The 17,492-nt window shown below is 34.9% G+C and overlaps 1 protein-coding gene across 1 annotated transcript; it reads left to right on the top strand.

Annotated features, from left to right (window-relative positions):
• The first annotated feature begins 7,012 nt into the window (after positions 1–7,012).
• Positions 7,013–16,124, top strand: LOC138333723 (arrestin domain-containing protein 17-like). Its single transcript, XM_069282280.1, has 6 exons — positions 7,013–7,741; positions 8,203–8,325; positions 9,145–9,371; positions 11,709–11,891; positions 13,134–13,319; positions 13,632–16,124. Exons 1-6 carry the CDS (start codon positions 7,501–7,503, stop codon positions 13,791–13,793), a joined length of 1,122 nt encoding a protein of 373 aa, XP_069138381.1. The 5' UTR covers positions 7,013–7,500; the 3' UTR covers positions 13,794–16,124.
• Positions 16,125–17,492: the final 1,368 nt, after the last annotated feature.

A 17,492-nucleotide genomic window follows, 5' to 3' on the forward strand; every position in this document is an offset into this window, starting at 1 on the left:
ACATCGTATATCTGGGTTTGTTAGGTTTGATAGTTGGTGGAAAGCTCATCATCTATGTCTCATTCTACATCGTATATTTGGGTCTGTTAGGTTTGATAGTTGGAGGAAAGCTCATCATCTATGTCTCATTCTACATCGTATATCTGGGTCTGTTAGGTTTGATAGTTGGAGGAAAGCTCATCATCTATGTCTCATTCTACATCGTATATCTGGGTCTGTTAGGTTTGATAGTTGGAGGAAAGCTCATCATCTACATGTACATGACCATAGCTGTTAAAAGGACCTTAATTATTCAAACAGACAAAATATCATATTGTCATTGCTTATATTAATTTCACCGCTTGTGTCCTACAGGGTGCTTCTTTTTACCCCTTGTTTTTCTACATGTTCTTTTATGTACTTTTTCGAATACATGTTAAGCTAATTATTAGAACAGGTTTTATTTTGTTTGTTTAACGTCCTATGAATAGCCAGGGTCATATAAGGACGGTATCCCATGTATGCGGTCTGAAGGGTTATGTAGTGCGAGGTGCGTGTTGACCCTCAGACCGTTGATTAATCAAACAAAGTTTTGGGAGACTGCGGTGTATTCGTATTATGTCTTTTTGTATAAATGCATGCTTCAGTGACAGGCCAGTGAGGTAAGGAGGCGCTAGGAAGAAAGAAAAGATAAGACCATAAATTTAGTCGCCTTTAACGATCATGTCATAGGGACAGTAAGAACAATTCTTACACCCTATCTTCCGCACGGCCACAGGTTCCACTATATAAGAAGACAAAACATAAATGTACCGCAGTGTCCCGAAACACGCACCGTGCACTCCATACACGCAATTTATTCTATACATGGGTGGTCGTCCTTACATGACCCTGGCTTCTAACAGGACGTCAATATACATGTAATAAACCTTTGTTTGTTTGATTAATTAACGTCCAATTAACAGCTACGGTCATGCAAGGACGGCCTCCCATGTATGCGGTGTGATGCGAGTTTGTTGTGCGAGGTGCGTGTTTTGGGATATATATGTTGTGTCTTCTTGTATAGTGGAACTGTTGCCCTTTTTATAATGCTATATTACTGAAGTATGCTTCCGAAGACACCAAGTAAACACACCCCACCCGGTCACATTATACTGACAACGGGCGGACCAGTCGTCTCACTCCCTGTTTGCTGAGCGCTAAGCAGGAGCAGAAACTACCACTTTTATAGACTTGGTGTGTCTCGGCCAGGAGACAGAACCCAGAGCCTTCCTCACAGGGGTGAACGCTCAACTCAAGGCCAAAAGTGAGGCGGTGCCAAGGGAGGCATTAGGACAGGAGAAGAAGAAACTACCACTTTTATAGACTTTGGTGTGTCTCGGCCAGGGGACAGAACCCAGAGCCTTCCTCACAAGGGCGAACGCTCAACTCAGGGCCAAAAGTGAGGCGGTGCCAAGGGAGGCATTAGGAAAGATAAAGTCAGTTAGGAAGAAGAGAAAAGAAAATATCCTAAATTTAGTCGCCTCTTGATCATGCAATAGGGGCAGCAGGTACAATTCTAACGCCCTACCAGCGCTCAGCATACTGGGAGTGGGACGACTGGTTCGCCCGTTGTCAGTATAATGTGACCGGGTGGGGTGTGTTGCTTGGTGTCTTCGGCGGCATGCTTCAGTGATATAGCACTATAAAAAGGGCAACAGTTCCACTATACAAGAAGACACTACACGAATATGCCACAGTCTTCCCAAACACGCACCTCGCACAACATACACGCAAAACACCATATACATGGGAGGCCGTCCTTACATGACCATAGCTGTTAATAGGACTTTAATCAATCAAACAAACAAACAAACATTAGGATAGAGAAAGTCAGTTAGGAAGAAGAGAAAAGATAAGATCCTAAATTTAATCGCCTTTTACGATCATGCAATAGGGGCAGCAGGTACAATTCTAACGCCCTACCTGCAGGGCATATTTTTTTTCCAAGACTCCCAGTAGTTGCTAAAAAAGTTCTGTGTGTGCAAGGGAGTTCTGTGTCCTCGGAAAGAGATTTCAGTTTAGCAGGAGAGCTTGTTTCCAAAAAGAGAAGTCGATTAAGCCCAAAAAATGTGTGTTGCGTGTATGTTGTGCGAGGTGCGTGTTTTGGGAGACTGAGGTATATTTATGTTGTGTCTTCTTGTACAGTGGAACTGTTGCCCTTTTTATAGTGCTATATCACTGAAGCATGCCGCCGAAGACACCAAGCAACACACCCCAAGGTATAAGATGAAAGCATTAAGTATAAGTGAAAGTATTAGTATTATAACAATATAAGCATACTAGTGATAAATAGAGTGTTGATGAAAAAGATGGTAATTTATGGAAAATTATATTGAAGTGAGTAAGAATTAAATTATTAAGACAGTATTTAGCCATGAAATAAAAATTTCAAAAAAAAAAAAAAAAAAAATGAAATACAACTTGTGATCTTGTATATTTATTCTTTATCCCATATCAATTCTGGATATTTTTCTCTATGATTTATTATTTCGTCACTTAATATAACTCAGAACGTTCGAGATATGGAACCCTAAACTAAACATTGACACTGCATGGCACATATATACCCCATACTTAAATAGATGGAACAACTAGCACAATACACCCCAATGAAATCTGGAAATTGATTTTCTGACCCCCTTCACCATACACACACTATCAAACCACTAACACTTCAAATCAACAAGTTAATCTGTCAATGTATGTCAACTACCAATTACACAATTACTTCATCTTATCTCTAATAAACTAACTTCATTTTCATTGTTCTTACAGTAAAATTATTGGGTTTTCTCTTTTAATCAACCAAAAAAACAAGTACTTAAAATTCAAATTTCACTTCCAATACGATCATCATCTTTAAACTTTTTTTTTTCTTAAAATCTCGCCAGATATTTTAGGATGGTGACATTACCTGGGATGACCGAAAATAACAATAGTCATGGTCACAATTCTAGGTCAGACAACAACTTGTGTTCACCTTCCTGCTGAACCAGTCTCTTCATGAACCATACATGCTTACACACCGCATACATGGGAGGCCGTCCTTACATGACCCTGGCTGTTAATAGGACATTAATTAATCAAACAACAAAAATAGGATAATAGTTGTTCTAATCAAGAAGACATAACACAAATATACTGCAGTCTTCTAAAACACGCACCGCACACTACACAATTGATTAATTAATTAATCAATCAAACGAATATTACAAATAACTTAATAGGCATTGGTTATTTTTATTTAATTGGTGTAGTAGTATTGTTATAAGTAGGCGGCCAGATAATTGCCCGCGTTGTATTTTTGTTGGTTTTCTATATAATGTTGCCTTTTTATAATTACATAGACATTATTTTAATTTGCCCTGCAGGTAGGGGTTAGAACTGTACCTGCTGTCCCTATTGCATGATCGTAAAATACGAATAGATATAGCATCTTATATTTTCTTCCTGACCGGTTGCCAGGTAGTACCGCTGGGAATATATTCTACACCATTTTAAGAATGTTTCGGTTATGTGTTTTGAGATTTTCCCTTAATTTGAGATAACTTGTTATTAAAAAACATGTGCGGTACGGTAACATTGCGCTTATCCATGATCATTTCCCACCCCAAGTCCAGAAGCATTTGTTGCATTGACACAGATCGGAAAATATGATGGGGCATCGTATAAAACCTTCCATGCCCGGCTGAATCATTTAAAGACTGAAAATGCCGAAATAGATCTCCAAATAATATGTTAAAAGGGGGATCGTTTTGTTGAGAGGGGTGTTGCGATTCGTTTTGGACGTACATGATCCTGATTTAATCATGACAATTTATCTCAAATTAAGGAATATTCCATTCTTAAAATTCACCTGATGTACTTTCTTCTTCAAAAAATGTCATCCTTGACACTATCTCCCTTTTGGCCTTCATTTGAGCACCCCTGTGAGGTAGGCTCTGGGGTCTGTCCCCTCGCCGAGACACACCAGAGTCTATAAAAGTGGTAGTTCCTTTCAGCTGCTGTTAAGTGTTCGGCATTAACAGTGAGACGACTGGTTCGCCCGTTGTGTATGATGTGACCGAGTGTGATGTGTTGCTTGGTGTCATCTGCGGTATCCAACAATGATATATCACTATAGGAGATTTCAGAAAAGATGGCGATGACGTCACACAAAGGTACATCCGGGCGGTCAAAGGTACAACTCCGTATATCTGTACACGTAAACATAGTGGGAACACAGCCGCTTGCGATGTTTGTTTACATTTTATAGTAATAAATAGTACGGCAATCCGAGAACAAATGCGTTATTTTAATTTCAAAAAGTGTAAATAAAAATATTTAACAATAATATATATATTTAAACATATGGTATTCATATATTTTACCCTGTTTATACTCCATTTACGACCGCCACGAGAAACAACGGTCGCCATTACGTATAAACATTGACAGACATATTGCGAATATCAACTTGAAATTACAAATTAAATTCAAAGTTGTTCCTCAAAATATCATACTGACATTTTAATAAGCGATTACTGTTTTCTAACTTTTACTTGGTAAAACACCTACGATGTGTGATTATGACCAAATTAAAATTTGCTTTCGTAGATCACCTCAAGCGCACGACAGCCATTACGTAACAGTACTGTCGAGATACCGAATTTCGTCCTTTTTCAGAGTCATCTAGAATTACGTATTCTGGATAACTTTTTTCGTCAGAAATTTGGAAATTTAGTTTATGACATACAAATGAGTCAGATTATAGTTATTTTTTATCGTAATTTTTAAACAAAACTTTGAGTTATTTAGGATTCTCGAAGCCGCGCGCAATGTGTCCTGGTCGGCATTTACAGTACTACGTAACGATATGTATTCACTATTCATTAAATATTAATTGTAGTCTATCTAACATGTATTCAAATTATTTAAAAGTAACATCACTTAAATTTGAGACTTCACACATATGCAGACAGAGGTGTAATCAGTGTATGACCAAATGTATCATATCAAGTTCAAGGACAGGTGTAATCAGTGAATGACCAGACAGGTGTCATCAGTGTCTGACCAGACAGGTGTAATCAGTGTATTACCAGACAGAGGTGTAATTAGTAAATACAGAGGTCTTTGACATATTGTCAAAATGCATGTAATCAAATACCATAAAAAATGGTTACAAAACTTCATTTATAGTTACATACCAAATTAAAGACAACTTATCTGTCTGTCAATTGAAAGTATTCCCATTGTCACATCTTATAGACTTTGTTAATAATCATACTTTTTCTGAAATCGGGTAGTGTTATATGGCCCGCCGAGTTATAAACCTTGACAAATTATATACGTATTACATATATATAGAGAGAGAAAAATGTCTATAGAGCCAACGCCTTTAAGTAGTTTAATTGAAATAAATGAAATATTTTGCCTTATGACGGTAGCAACATTTGTTTTTAAATCGATCTTACCTTGTTGATTGCATGTTGCTGGCACTATTCCTTTGTGATCAACTGTCAGCGGGTAGGTTTACATTTAACTTCCTGGTAAGAACCAATGCGAACATTTTGTTAATTATTTTCATTTACGGGGCGGATTTAGTACAGACTAATGCTGTTTTTTCATGTGCAAATCTACTCAAAAATGGCAAATTTGAATATTTATTCAGAAAAAATAGATGGTTCAATTTCTTCGAAACTTTGACAGAAGATGCATAACAACATATTTACTTCATAAATCAAATATGAAAAATATTGAACTACAGGAAAATTTTGGGGAATGTGAGACTACCACCTTAAATCATATTATAAGTGTGATCTAAAAATAGGAAATGTTAATGTTGTGGAGAAAAACGAAATATATTTACATATATTTACCTGTGTATTCAGTCAATCAATCAATCAATTGGAATTAATCGGTAAAGGCCAGTTGAGGAGACCAGTGTCGTATGAGTCTGGGGATATTCCCTGCTCTCCGACTGTAACAGGTAAACATACAAACAAACTTACTCACGCATGACGACATGGGGCGTTTTGATTGGTCAGACCTAGTGTACCCGAATTGAATTATTACAATTATTAAAAAGAGATCTGGTTGGGTTTTTATGCTGTATAACATATTTGCACAATGTAAATGATGTTACGGATAATTGAAATTAAATTATTAAATATTATATAAGTCATTCATACTTGATATAATAAAACTTAAATTTAAAAATAAGGGGAATAACTCGTACGGTCTTACACGAATATTTCATTCTATTAACATTTTCGTGTATATTTTCTTCTTTTGAAACAATTTTTATTTGCTTTTTTCCATATATATCACAATGCAGAAGTAGATTACAAACGACATTAGGTATAGATCATATATAATGTTAAAGGTGTTTAGAAATTATAGATTCTACAAAAATGATGAGCTTAGAGATTTATTTGAATAAATCTATTTTCTTCAACTTACATTTATTTATTATATTTTCATTTACTTCTTATTTCTTCTAATTATGTTTTTGTAAAGTTATTTTTTGTTACATTCGCATGTATAGATATACATCATTAACTTCTACAATATGGCCTTGTAATACGGTACTAATATATTCATATTAAATTAATATAGAATTAACTATCCACCTCACATGTATATATATGACGCATTTTTTTTTTCTTTTATAGTTTACATTTTATTCATTTCATTAATATAATATAAGATCATCCTTACCTGTTTAATATAATTTATTCATCCAAACACTTAACTTCGCATATAGTATTTTCACATTTCCTAGATTTGTATTTATAAATGAATTCATCCATACACTTAAATTCACACACAAACACTTTCGTACGTGGTAAATATATAATTTTACCTATCCGTACACTTACATTCACATATAAACACTTTCATACGTGCTATCTGTAAGTAATTTTACCCATTCATACTAATCATCCTCGATACTCCAGGGGTTCCGATCACTTTCGATCTCTACACCCCTGAACTATCTCATAGTAAAACTGGAGACAACAGAATAGAACAGGTAATTTAGTCATTTGATGTACATCAAAAGAGCCGTATAACGGTACACTGTGGTTGACTGTGTGGCTTAGATGTTAGGCGTCGCTCTCTCTGTAGTCTTCAAAGGAAATCTTTGCTAGCCTGTGATTGGTCAAATGTTTTCCGCTGAGCTGCCTTCAATTTCACTATGAGATAGTCCAGGGGTGTAGAGATCGTAAGTGATCGGAAGCCCTGGAGTATCGAGGATGGTAACTAATATGCCCATGCTTAAGAAGGATGGTGAAAATATACAATCAGACTGCACCGTACATATCGACAAACGACAAATATATCCGCTATACGCACGTTGAGCACAAACAATAGATCAAATTAGACTCGACCCATATAAACACACGAAGACTGCCAGTATATACCTCCTTATTAGATACATGTTAACTTTGAACACAGACTGTGTATTGTTCAAAATCCCGACGTCGTCTTTGTTTCAAAATGAAGAAGCAAACTGAAAATGCACAAAAGTCTGTTCAAGAGCCAAAGACGAAAGTCGAAAAGAATGACAAAGACGACGAAAAAGAGGAGGAGAAGGAATTTAATGTGTTTCGGTCTTTAATAAGGGAGGGAAGTATGAGATTGGAACTAACCACTTTACGAAAGGATGGGACGTTCTTCGCTGGAGATTTAGTCAAGTGTATGATGCAAATGGACTTAATGAAAAGCATTTCAGTGAAAAGTAGGTCAAAATTTTGTTTACGTTGAGACGACCATTATTCAAACTAAATGTTGGTAGGTCTGTAATGTATATAAGATTTAAAACAGCTTAAAGTCTCTTAACAGCCAATGTCTTTTAAGGACGTGCCGGGTTTGTTGGTGGAGAAAAGCCGGAGTACCCGGAAAAAAACCAGTACAAGGCAACTTCTTCAATTGGGTTTCGAACTTGCCGGTTTTCTTTTAATCGGGTACATATATGCTGAACATTGAACTTCATGCATGGACATTTTCTTCGTTCGCGTGAACTTCTGGATATTCCTAAATAAGAGAAATGTAAGCAATTTGTGTCCTATACACCGATGAGAAAATAAAGGACTGTGATTTGACCTGCGACCGAGGATCATGATCTGTAATACCTTATATAAATTGACATATTGTGTCACTCACAAATCCATAAATGATTAATTAATAACTTGATCTTAGATTTCAGGGTTCAACTCCGAGGCTACATAAAAACACAGTGGACAGATACTGTCGGGCCAAAGAAGAAACTGACCTATGGAGTCCACAAAGACATTTTGAAATTGGAGGAAGAAATCAAATGCTGTAAGTCAAAATAGATGATACATCTGCTTTTAAGTGGACACTCTTATAATATACATGCAAGCCTTAATATGTTAAGTTAATTATTAGTTTTAATGTTGTTATATAACAGATGGCTCATCTATTTTCTCAAACAATAGTTTTATTGAGGAAATCACGTATTTCATAAATTAATATTTCAATCTTTCGTCATCCTCGATACTACAGGGCTTTCGATCACTTACGATCTCTACACCCCTGGACTATCTCATAGTGAAATTGAAGGCAGCTCAGCGGAAAACATTTGACCAATCACAGGCTAGCAAAGATTTCCTTTGAAGACTACAGAGAGAGCGACGCCTAACATCTAAGCCACACAGTCAACCACAGTGTACCGTTATACGGCTCTTTTGATGTACATCAAATGACTAAATTACCTGTTCTATTCTGTTGCCTCCAGTTTTACTATGAGATAGTCCAGGGGTGTATAGATCGAAAGTGATCGGAACCTCTGGAGTATCGAGGATGATCTTTCGTACGAGATCGAGAAATTTTATTACGCGGTTTTTTTTCATCTTTTATTGCATTTTAAGGACTTACAAATTCTCATATTAAATCAAGGACTTACACATTATCATGTTTATGACGTTATGAGTTTTTTTAATGTTTGCCCTTATACCTTATTATGATTTTAATTCAATGGCCTTATATGCCAAATGCCATGCTTTTATCACAAAGTGTGGTATTCCTTTGACTTTGATTTATTTGCAGAAGTACTTTTAAAACTCCTGTTAAACTTGTACAAATATATATATATATATATATTTTTTTCACAAATTGCAGCCAAGCCATCACAGGATGGATCAGTATCTTTTGGAATTGGTGTTTACGCGCTGAATGTCAAATTCAATATTCCGACCGACATCATGCCTTCATTCGAGAGCAACAGAGGATTTATTCGTTATTATCTGTCTGTCAGAGGCATCGTTGATGAGAAGCCTATCATTTTATTTCTACAGAAGATTAAAATTGTCGTGCCAATAGACTTAAGCAAAGATCCAGAGAACATGGTAGGGTGGTGTGAATCATTTAAGCATAACACTATTTTTTTGGAATATAATGGTTAATATAGATGCCAAAGCTTTGCAGCTAATCTCCATAATGCGCGCGAACGCAATATGCAAAGTTCCAGCATCTATATTGTTAATACATGTAGATGCCAAAAAAGACAGTCGACTTTTCATATTTACATTATTTTCTCATTTTCGGTTCAATTTTCTAAAGGTTTTAAGATTAGAAAAAACAGTTATTTACGATATTAATCATACTTCATTCGGTGGAACATCCATTTCGACAGTGATCAGTTGACGTTACCATGTTGACATTAGTGACGTCATAATGGTCAGGTTTTGGACGTCATGTATATTCTAATAGGCGTCTTTGTGACTTTTGATCACGACGGTATTCACCATTACAACAGATACCTAGTAATAGACATTATTCAATACATCAAAAAAAATATTCCTCTTAATCCTGAAGCTATCCGGGTAGAATACATATTTAATTATCAACAAATTCATGAGCATCAAGTACATGCCTCCAAATAAATCAAAATGACACATTTCTTTGGGGGAGCTCCGATGGCCGAGTGGTTAAGTTGTCCCGCGAAGTATTACCACAAGCCCTATACCTCTTAATCGCGACTTCGAATCATGTGTGTGGTAGTTACCTGATACTGACTGCTGTCGGTGGGTTTTTTTTCTGGTACTCCGGCTTTCCTCTACCATTTAAATCTGGCACAGTTTTCAATGACCCCGTCGGTAAATAGGACGTTTGACCTAACATTCCCTTGATTTCTGAAAGAGTAGGCTCAGCAGGTATGTTATAAATGATATGACATGAAAAACTCCAGTCTTAAATTGATACGTTGTAACCAGCAATTTTGTATCTTTGGTTCGGATTATTAGATTAATATCCTATTAACAGTTTTGTCATGTAAAAACTTGTGTGCATGTGTGGATGTAGTATGTTTTGGGGAGACGGTGGTATTCTTGTTGTGTCTTCTTGTTTAGTCGAACTGTCCTTTTTATTATGCTATATCTCTGAATCATGACAATGAAGACTCCAAGCAACAAACCCCACCAGGTAACATTATACTGACAACAGGCAAACCAGTCGTCCCACTCCCATTTATGCTGGACACTCAGCTGCTGGATACAGACTATGGTGTGTATTTGAACATATACATTCCGTTCAACAATGTTAATGACATCTATTTCTTAATTCAGCTGAATTTAAACCATAGTGAAAACGCACTTAAAAAAAAAATGTATTCATTTTCAAAGCTTCTTACAAGACATACAAAACAATATGTTACTTTCATTTTAATTTGACTATCCGTTCTTTTAATGGACAGGAATGGGACGTCCACATAAAAGCATCTTAAGATGAGCAAAATCTCGCGCAATACAGTGTAAATAGAAAATTCAGGGTTAAACTGGTATAGTTCAGGATATTTTCACTCATTTTAAAAATAGTTTATACAAACGGAACTTGCCCACATCCCGCGGTACGTATTCGCTGTCCCTACGTAGGGATGTCCAAGTTAAGTTATCCTAGGTTTCAGCACGTACTTGAAAGTACAGCAGGTACTCCTACAAACAGCTTTAAGAATGTGTATGATTTTTGCGATACAGAATTGTCGAGTCTCCGGAGAAATACCATATTATTTCACCAATATCCAGTCCCGAATAACTTTCAACCTTCAAGAATGTTCTCGAGTAGTTTTATCCCGAAAACATAAGTGGAAAATAATAAAATTTTGATAAATACATAGACATTATGTTACTGGGATGGTGATTGATTTAAATAGTTTACATGCCAGAAATTTGATAAAAACGTCAAGTCAATTATTTCATGTTACGATGTACAATACGCTTCAAAGGAGGTTGATATATGCTTTGTATTCTTGACTATGAACGATGCTCCTACGCCGACAGAATATAAACGATACTCATCATCTGAACAACAATTGGTGTATATGTATGTCTAATTAACATAAAAAATATTATAAACTAATTTATTTTGCGTTTGGTGCAAGCGAAATGAATACATCATTTCATATAGGATTGAGTGTCACGGAATATTTTCGGGATGTAATTAATTTTTTTTTTACTTGAAGTAAAATTAGAAGCCCAAACTTTTCAATGGTGGTAATGGTGTAAAGTAAGTAACTTTTGTAACTTAAGAAAAATACTTAATCGTCTGCTCCTGTCTTTGATAGTGAAAAAATACCATTTGTCAGCGATGGAGAATCTTTAAGTGTCATATAATCCTGAGAAATAATATCAGAGTTGGATAGTTTGGCTGTAGTCTTTGTCTGAGAGTGGTGTTTCTTGTCCATGCAGGTACCTCTACGGTTCATTGAACATCAAGATGTCGTTGCTTGTTGCTGCTCTGCCGGAAAACTACTGGGGAGGCTGGAGATTGATAGAAGAGCCTACATCCCAGGAGAGCATATCGAAGTCAAGGGGATGATTACGAATCACACGAAAAAGAAAATGAAGTTCACCAAATCTTCGCTGACTTTGGTAAATATTGACAAGATTTTCTCAGTCATTGTTGGTTGCACAGCAACAAAAATGTTTGTGTCGGCAAAAGAAATCGCGTGTTTCTTTGGAACTAGTAAGGCTGTTAAGAAATAAAAAAAATAGTTTTCTCATGAATCGAAAAATTTATTACGTATTCTTAAGAATAAGTCCTGTAGCATTTAACTTTCACTCAGAAGAGCGGAAAACTACGCAATGGAATTAAGTTCACCTAATGTTCGCCATCTATATCTTCAGAATTTTCTCCGTCATTGTTGTTGGTTTGACATGGTAAATCATAATAGCCGTAGAGGAGACATCCATTCTCATAACTTTAAATGCACTGACCTTTTTATAATAATGTTCAATCGTTCAATCAATTGTTTTCACTGTCGGCGTACTTATGAAATGTATATGTAGTTTGTCCTTTAAGTACACTTGCTTCTCACGCCATTACTTTGTGTATTTCCTCTTTGCATAATACAAAGTTAACTCCCTTGCGAGTAGGTTTCCATTGTGTCATTATTTTAAGGGCGCAATGCATGTCCTTTTCTCCTAAAAGTATGACGTCACGCTCGCAAATACATGACGTCACAATCGATGCCTTCCCGAAAGTGATATAACTCTGTAATATGCAAATACAAAATAAAGCTCGTCGAATTCTGATGAAGCAAATCTGATGACGTATTCCTCAGATGTACGTGGCCAGGTAATCAAACACGGCTAATAAAGGGCGAAAACTCTGCATCACGAGACCTAGATTAAGAAAAAAAAGTTTTTTAGACTTTCATATTTACATATCATTGTCATATCTACCCTTGGCGGTATGTATTTATTTTAACGTTAAACGTTGGTGACCAAATATAGAAATGGAAAATATGACGTTCATTAAATCACGATATAACAATGAATACCGTAATTAAACGTCTCTTCGCAGTGACTCGATTTGTCGTTTTCATGACCAATGACTTTTTATGGCGATTTGAATGCGCCATTAACATGTAAATTGGTCTTTAATTATAGTGGAGTTTTTTCGCAACAATCTCTTTTCTCGAATCCTTAACACCTGTAAAAGAAGTGAAAAATAAATTGCACACGGAAATAAGTGAGGCTACAGTACCAACCTGAAAGAGTAGATAATGAAACAAAAGTTTAACAAAGATCAGCGAAATAAAATAAACTGATATAATTGATTTTTGTTCAAAATGATACCGCATATATTTTATACTTCCAATTTATCAACAGAAAATCACATACATAAAAGACAACTGGACTCAGAAGTGCAAGAAGACACTGTTGGCATCCGTAAAGCATGGACCGACCAAGGCCGGCGAAGTAGATTATTGGGAGGAAACGAAACTAAAAATCCCAAGTCACATGCCAGCAGCACTGGCGAACTGCAAATACATTGAAGTGAAATACATATTGAAGGTAATTGTTTCTTTAAAATTACACTATTGTATCGAACATCTCCTTGTCTCAGTGAAAGTAAATAGCTGGTTACAAACTTCCTTAAACTGATCAATTGGCTGGCGACTTGCCGAAAAATATACCCGGTTTATTACATTTAAATTACTATCATAACTTCCGCCATATTGAGTGGGTTTCGTCCTTTCGTAAAAGATGGATATGTGATTTATCATTAGGTGACCAAATGTAAACACCAATTAATAACGTTCTAGTGCACTATGTGAGGGGCCAATATGTAATAATCTTCTGAAAAATGTCTTTCTTTTCTTTCAGCTTGAAGCAGAAATGGCGTGGTCATTTCCGTCCAAACATACGCTTTTTAACGTTGTTCTTCCTACCGGGCACATCTCAGCGAAAGTGCCAGACGAAAATGAAGGAGAGGAGGAAAAAGAAAAAGAAGATGCGGATATTAAACTGATTGAACTTGAAGTTTAGCTACAGTATAGCTGGGTATTCTTCGCGGGATCATTTTTTCGCGATTTCGTTAGACATAGCTATGATCGCGAAAATTTGATCCGCGAAATATTGAAAAAAAATGGTTTAATTATATCTACCCTTAAATCCATATCGCTTACATATGATTTTCTCGGTTTTAGAACAAATCGCGAAAATTTTTGTCCGTGAAAATAACCGGCTCTACGGTATTAGGTTATCCAGCACCTTTGACGAACAAACTCTTTTTGTCTAAAATACTAATCTTTATAATCACTTCATTTGATAAATGACCTAACAACATTAAATTAGGGGTCACGTTGTGGTGACCTTTCGAATTGACCAATCATATTGCTGCTTCTAGAATATTAGAAGTGAATTTCAGGGGGACGAAATAGTTTAAAAGAGCTCTCAGAATTATTTGAGTGTGTGAAGTCATCTCGCCCAAATAGCAGAAATGCAAATGTATACTGGGACGAATCGTCTTTTTTAATTTGATGTAGCATGTTGTAGGAAAACGATTTAATCTGAAGTACATTTAGTATAAAGATCACCAAAACGTGGCCCCTAATGATATTCTGTAAGGATCTGCATTTTAAGTAGATTGCAATTTTTTTAAATGACCGGTAGATTTTACATCCGTCAAAACCAAATTATCTTAGATGACGTCAAAGTTGTCAAGGAACATTATCATTGACTAATGATAAAGTCGCCACTGAGATATGTAAATGAAGATTCTCATTAAAATGACAAATCCTAGCCTAAGTTAAGAAAAAGTATAACATTTCATCACATCCATATAAAACAATTAATGTCAACCGACTTCATTTCCCGGCGAAATAATGTTTTATCAACCATTACTATTCGTCGTACGAGTAATGAAAACTAAGGGTATTGTATTATTGTGTCTCTTTGTGATAGCGAGATCAAGGACTTTCTTACTTTACCGTACTTATGTTGTCTGTAATCAAGATACAGAGTATGAAATATCGACAAATTTATTCTAAAAATAGACAAGATATGGAATGGTAGTGATGCCATAATACATTCATCAGCCTTCACCAACAATACGCTTCTCCCGTCTTTATTGTGTTCTGTCGCAATTGATCTTGAATTACTTCAAGTCTAAATTGCACATATATGTATATATCTTCATTTAATCATAATGATTTTAATGCGTGTATTTTCATAGGCCTTCGTCATATTATAATGTTTAAACTTCACACTGTCTCAAGTTGTTTATAAACGTTTTCAGAATGTTATACAAATACATTGATATACAGGGACTTGTACGAGTTCCAAACCAATGGTTATATATATATAAATATATATATGTATTGGTTTACCAGTTAAATGTAAATGAAAATCAATCCTGATATCCAGTGGCTTCGTACGTTTTTTTTTTTTTTTTACTTATATCACTAATGTGATATGACCTGGATTAAGATTTTTCGGAAGTTAGGTTGTTGTAGCTATGTGAAAGCATTATTAGATAATGTTATAAATGTTATATTTTATGAAACTTGACTCTAAGTTTTAATTTTTTACTCGCCAAGCCTCGCAAAAAAAAACCTTCATCGACTCTTATCAAAGTAATCTCATATGAAATGAACAATCATTCAAATTCCTATATTTATGTTACAATTAATTACGGATAAATGTTTAATGCCGGTATTTGTGTATTCAGTTATGTTCCTCCCAGTGTTGTTTGTGTCGATCATTTGCTTTAAAGTTGCTATACCGCTAACAATGGTATATTTTCTCTATGAAAAACAGGGGCAGACGTATTAGTAATTTTCTTCAGCTGCAAAAGTTACTTACTTTACACCATTATCACTATTGAAAGTTTGAGCTTCTCATTTTACTTCAAGATAGAAATATTAAAAATAAATAATTACGTCCCGAAAAAAAAATCTGTGGCACTATATCCTATATGAAATGAAGTACTGGTTGCGGATGTACCTAAAAGAATAATGAATTATTTTATAACATTTTTTTGTTTTACACGATTAAACACAAGTTATTATTGAAATGATAATCGTTTATGCTCTGTGGCTTTCGAGTATCTTTGAGTAATTATGATTTTTCCACATTTTTTCATAACATAATGTTTCATGTTTTTGTGTGCTTGCATTCTTATGATAATTTCCCATGTACTTTTTACTTCTCAATGTCAATTTTATTCATTCATTATGCAAATAAAGTGAAACAATGCTACCGTGACATTTCTTTTCATTATTTCATCACAAATCAAATGAAAATAAAATTCGTTGAATGAAAACGAATAAGAATGAAAATGAAAACAAATGGAATGTATAGTCAAAGAGCTCTTAGACCATCAATTTTACTTTAATCCAAGATTGTTCATTACAACGCCTTTTGATGTCTTCAAATTCTTCATACGGTAAAACATAAAACGATGGTTGGAGGACCAATATCAATTAAAATGATAAACTTACTATTAAATACATGTACATAATTTTGTATTCCTATATATCTCGCAAACATATTGTTTTATCTTGTTTGTATAAATGATAAGGTTTTCAATAATGCTATATAAATCAATTTACTCAATGTAAAAGTTATTAAAAGCGGTTTTTTTCCGGCTACTCCGGCTTTCCTCCACCAGTAAACCTAGCACATTCTTAAATTACCCATGGGTGCCAATAGGACTAGTGAAGCCCAATGTTGAAAGATGCAACTTTCTCTCAGATTTATTTAAATCCATAAGTATTACAGGATAATTGATAGACAGTTCATATGCTCGCTGCAAGCCACTTTATAAACATGTTAGTGGGGAATAAAAATTTAGCCGAAATACACGGAAATTCCTCCATGAAAATGTCTTATTTTACTAAAACATCAACCACAAGAGTGAATCTCATGGGTCATGCGGCGAATGTTTATTATTGTGGGGATGATGATTGATTTGACAGATACCTGAATTTTTATTATTTACATATAAGATAGAATGCGAGTGAGTGATATGATCCTGAGATATAGACAGACAAAGCAAAATTTTATTTAAAATTGCATTCCAAATGACAATATTCCAAAATTGTTTCAGTTTACAATTCCATTAGAATAACAGGTAAATAGTTTTTAGTTTTATAATACTCACCTGATGAACAACCTGTATGAGAAACATACAGATTTGATATCATTAAAGCTACATGTGTCGTATTTTTCATACCCACAAATCAAAATAAGCTTTTAATATGTTTATCATCACCAAAAGTTACTAACATTTTGAAAATTACAGTACTTTCAATGCTATGCTTTTAATTTTACAAATATAAATAAAAGCAGAACATGATTTTTACCAATGCTGCCAAAAATCATTATATGTACATCTATAGCGAAGCGAAATGAGTACCTACGGTCAGACCATGAAGCCATATATTGTTGTCTACAATTTCATTTCACATTTTTACAGTGTTATTAGTAATTGTAAAGTGATTTCTGCAAGATAGTTTTCATATAAACATATATAAGGCATAAAAACACCAATTTTACAGTACATAATTTCTGTGTTATAACTAAAGTTTATAAGGCATTTGAAGCCATTTGAATGATTTTAACGGCTTAATTCATCATACCTTATATGGTTTTAGATACAAATTAATGACGAAAAATTAATATGTCAAAAATTTCGCCCAGTTACGGCACATATAACTTTAAGAAACGATATTAAAACGCACT

Source organism: Argopecten irradians, chromosome 10 (genome assembly GCF_041381155.1).
Source record: "Argopecten irradians isolate NY chromosome 10, Ai_NY, whole genome shotgun sequence".
NCBI classification, from domain to species: Eukaryota; Metazoa; Mollusca; class Bivalvia; order Pectinida; family Pectinidae; genus Argopecten; species Argopecten irradians.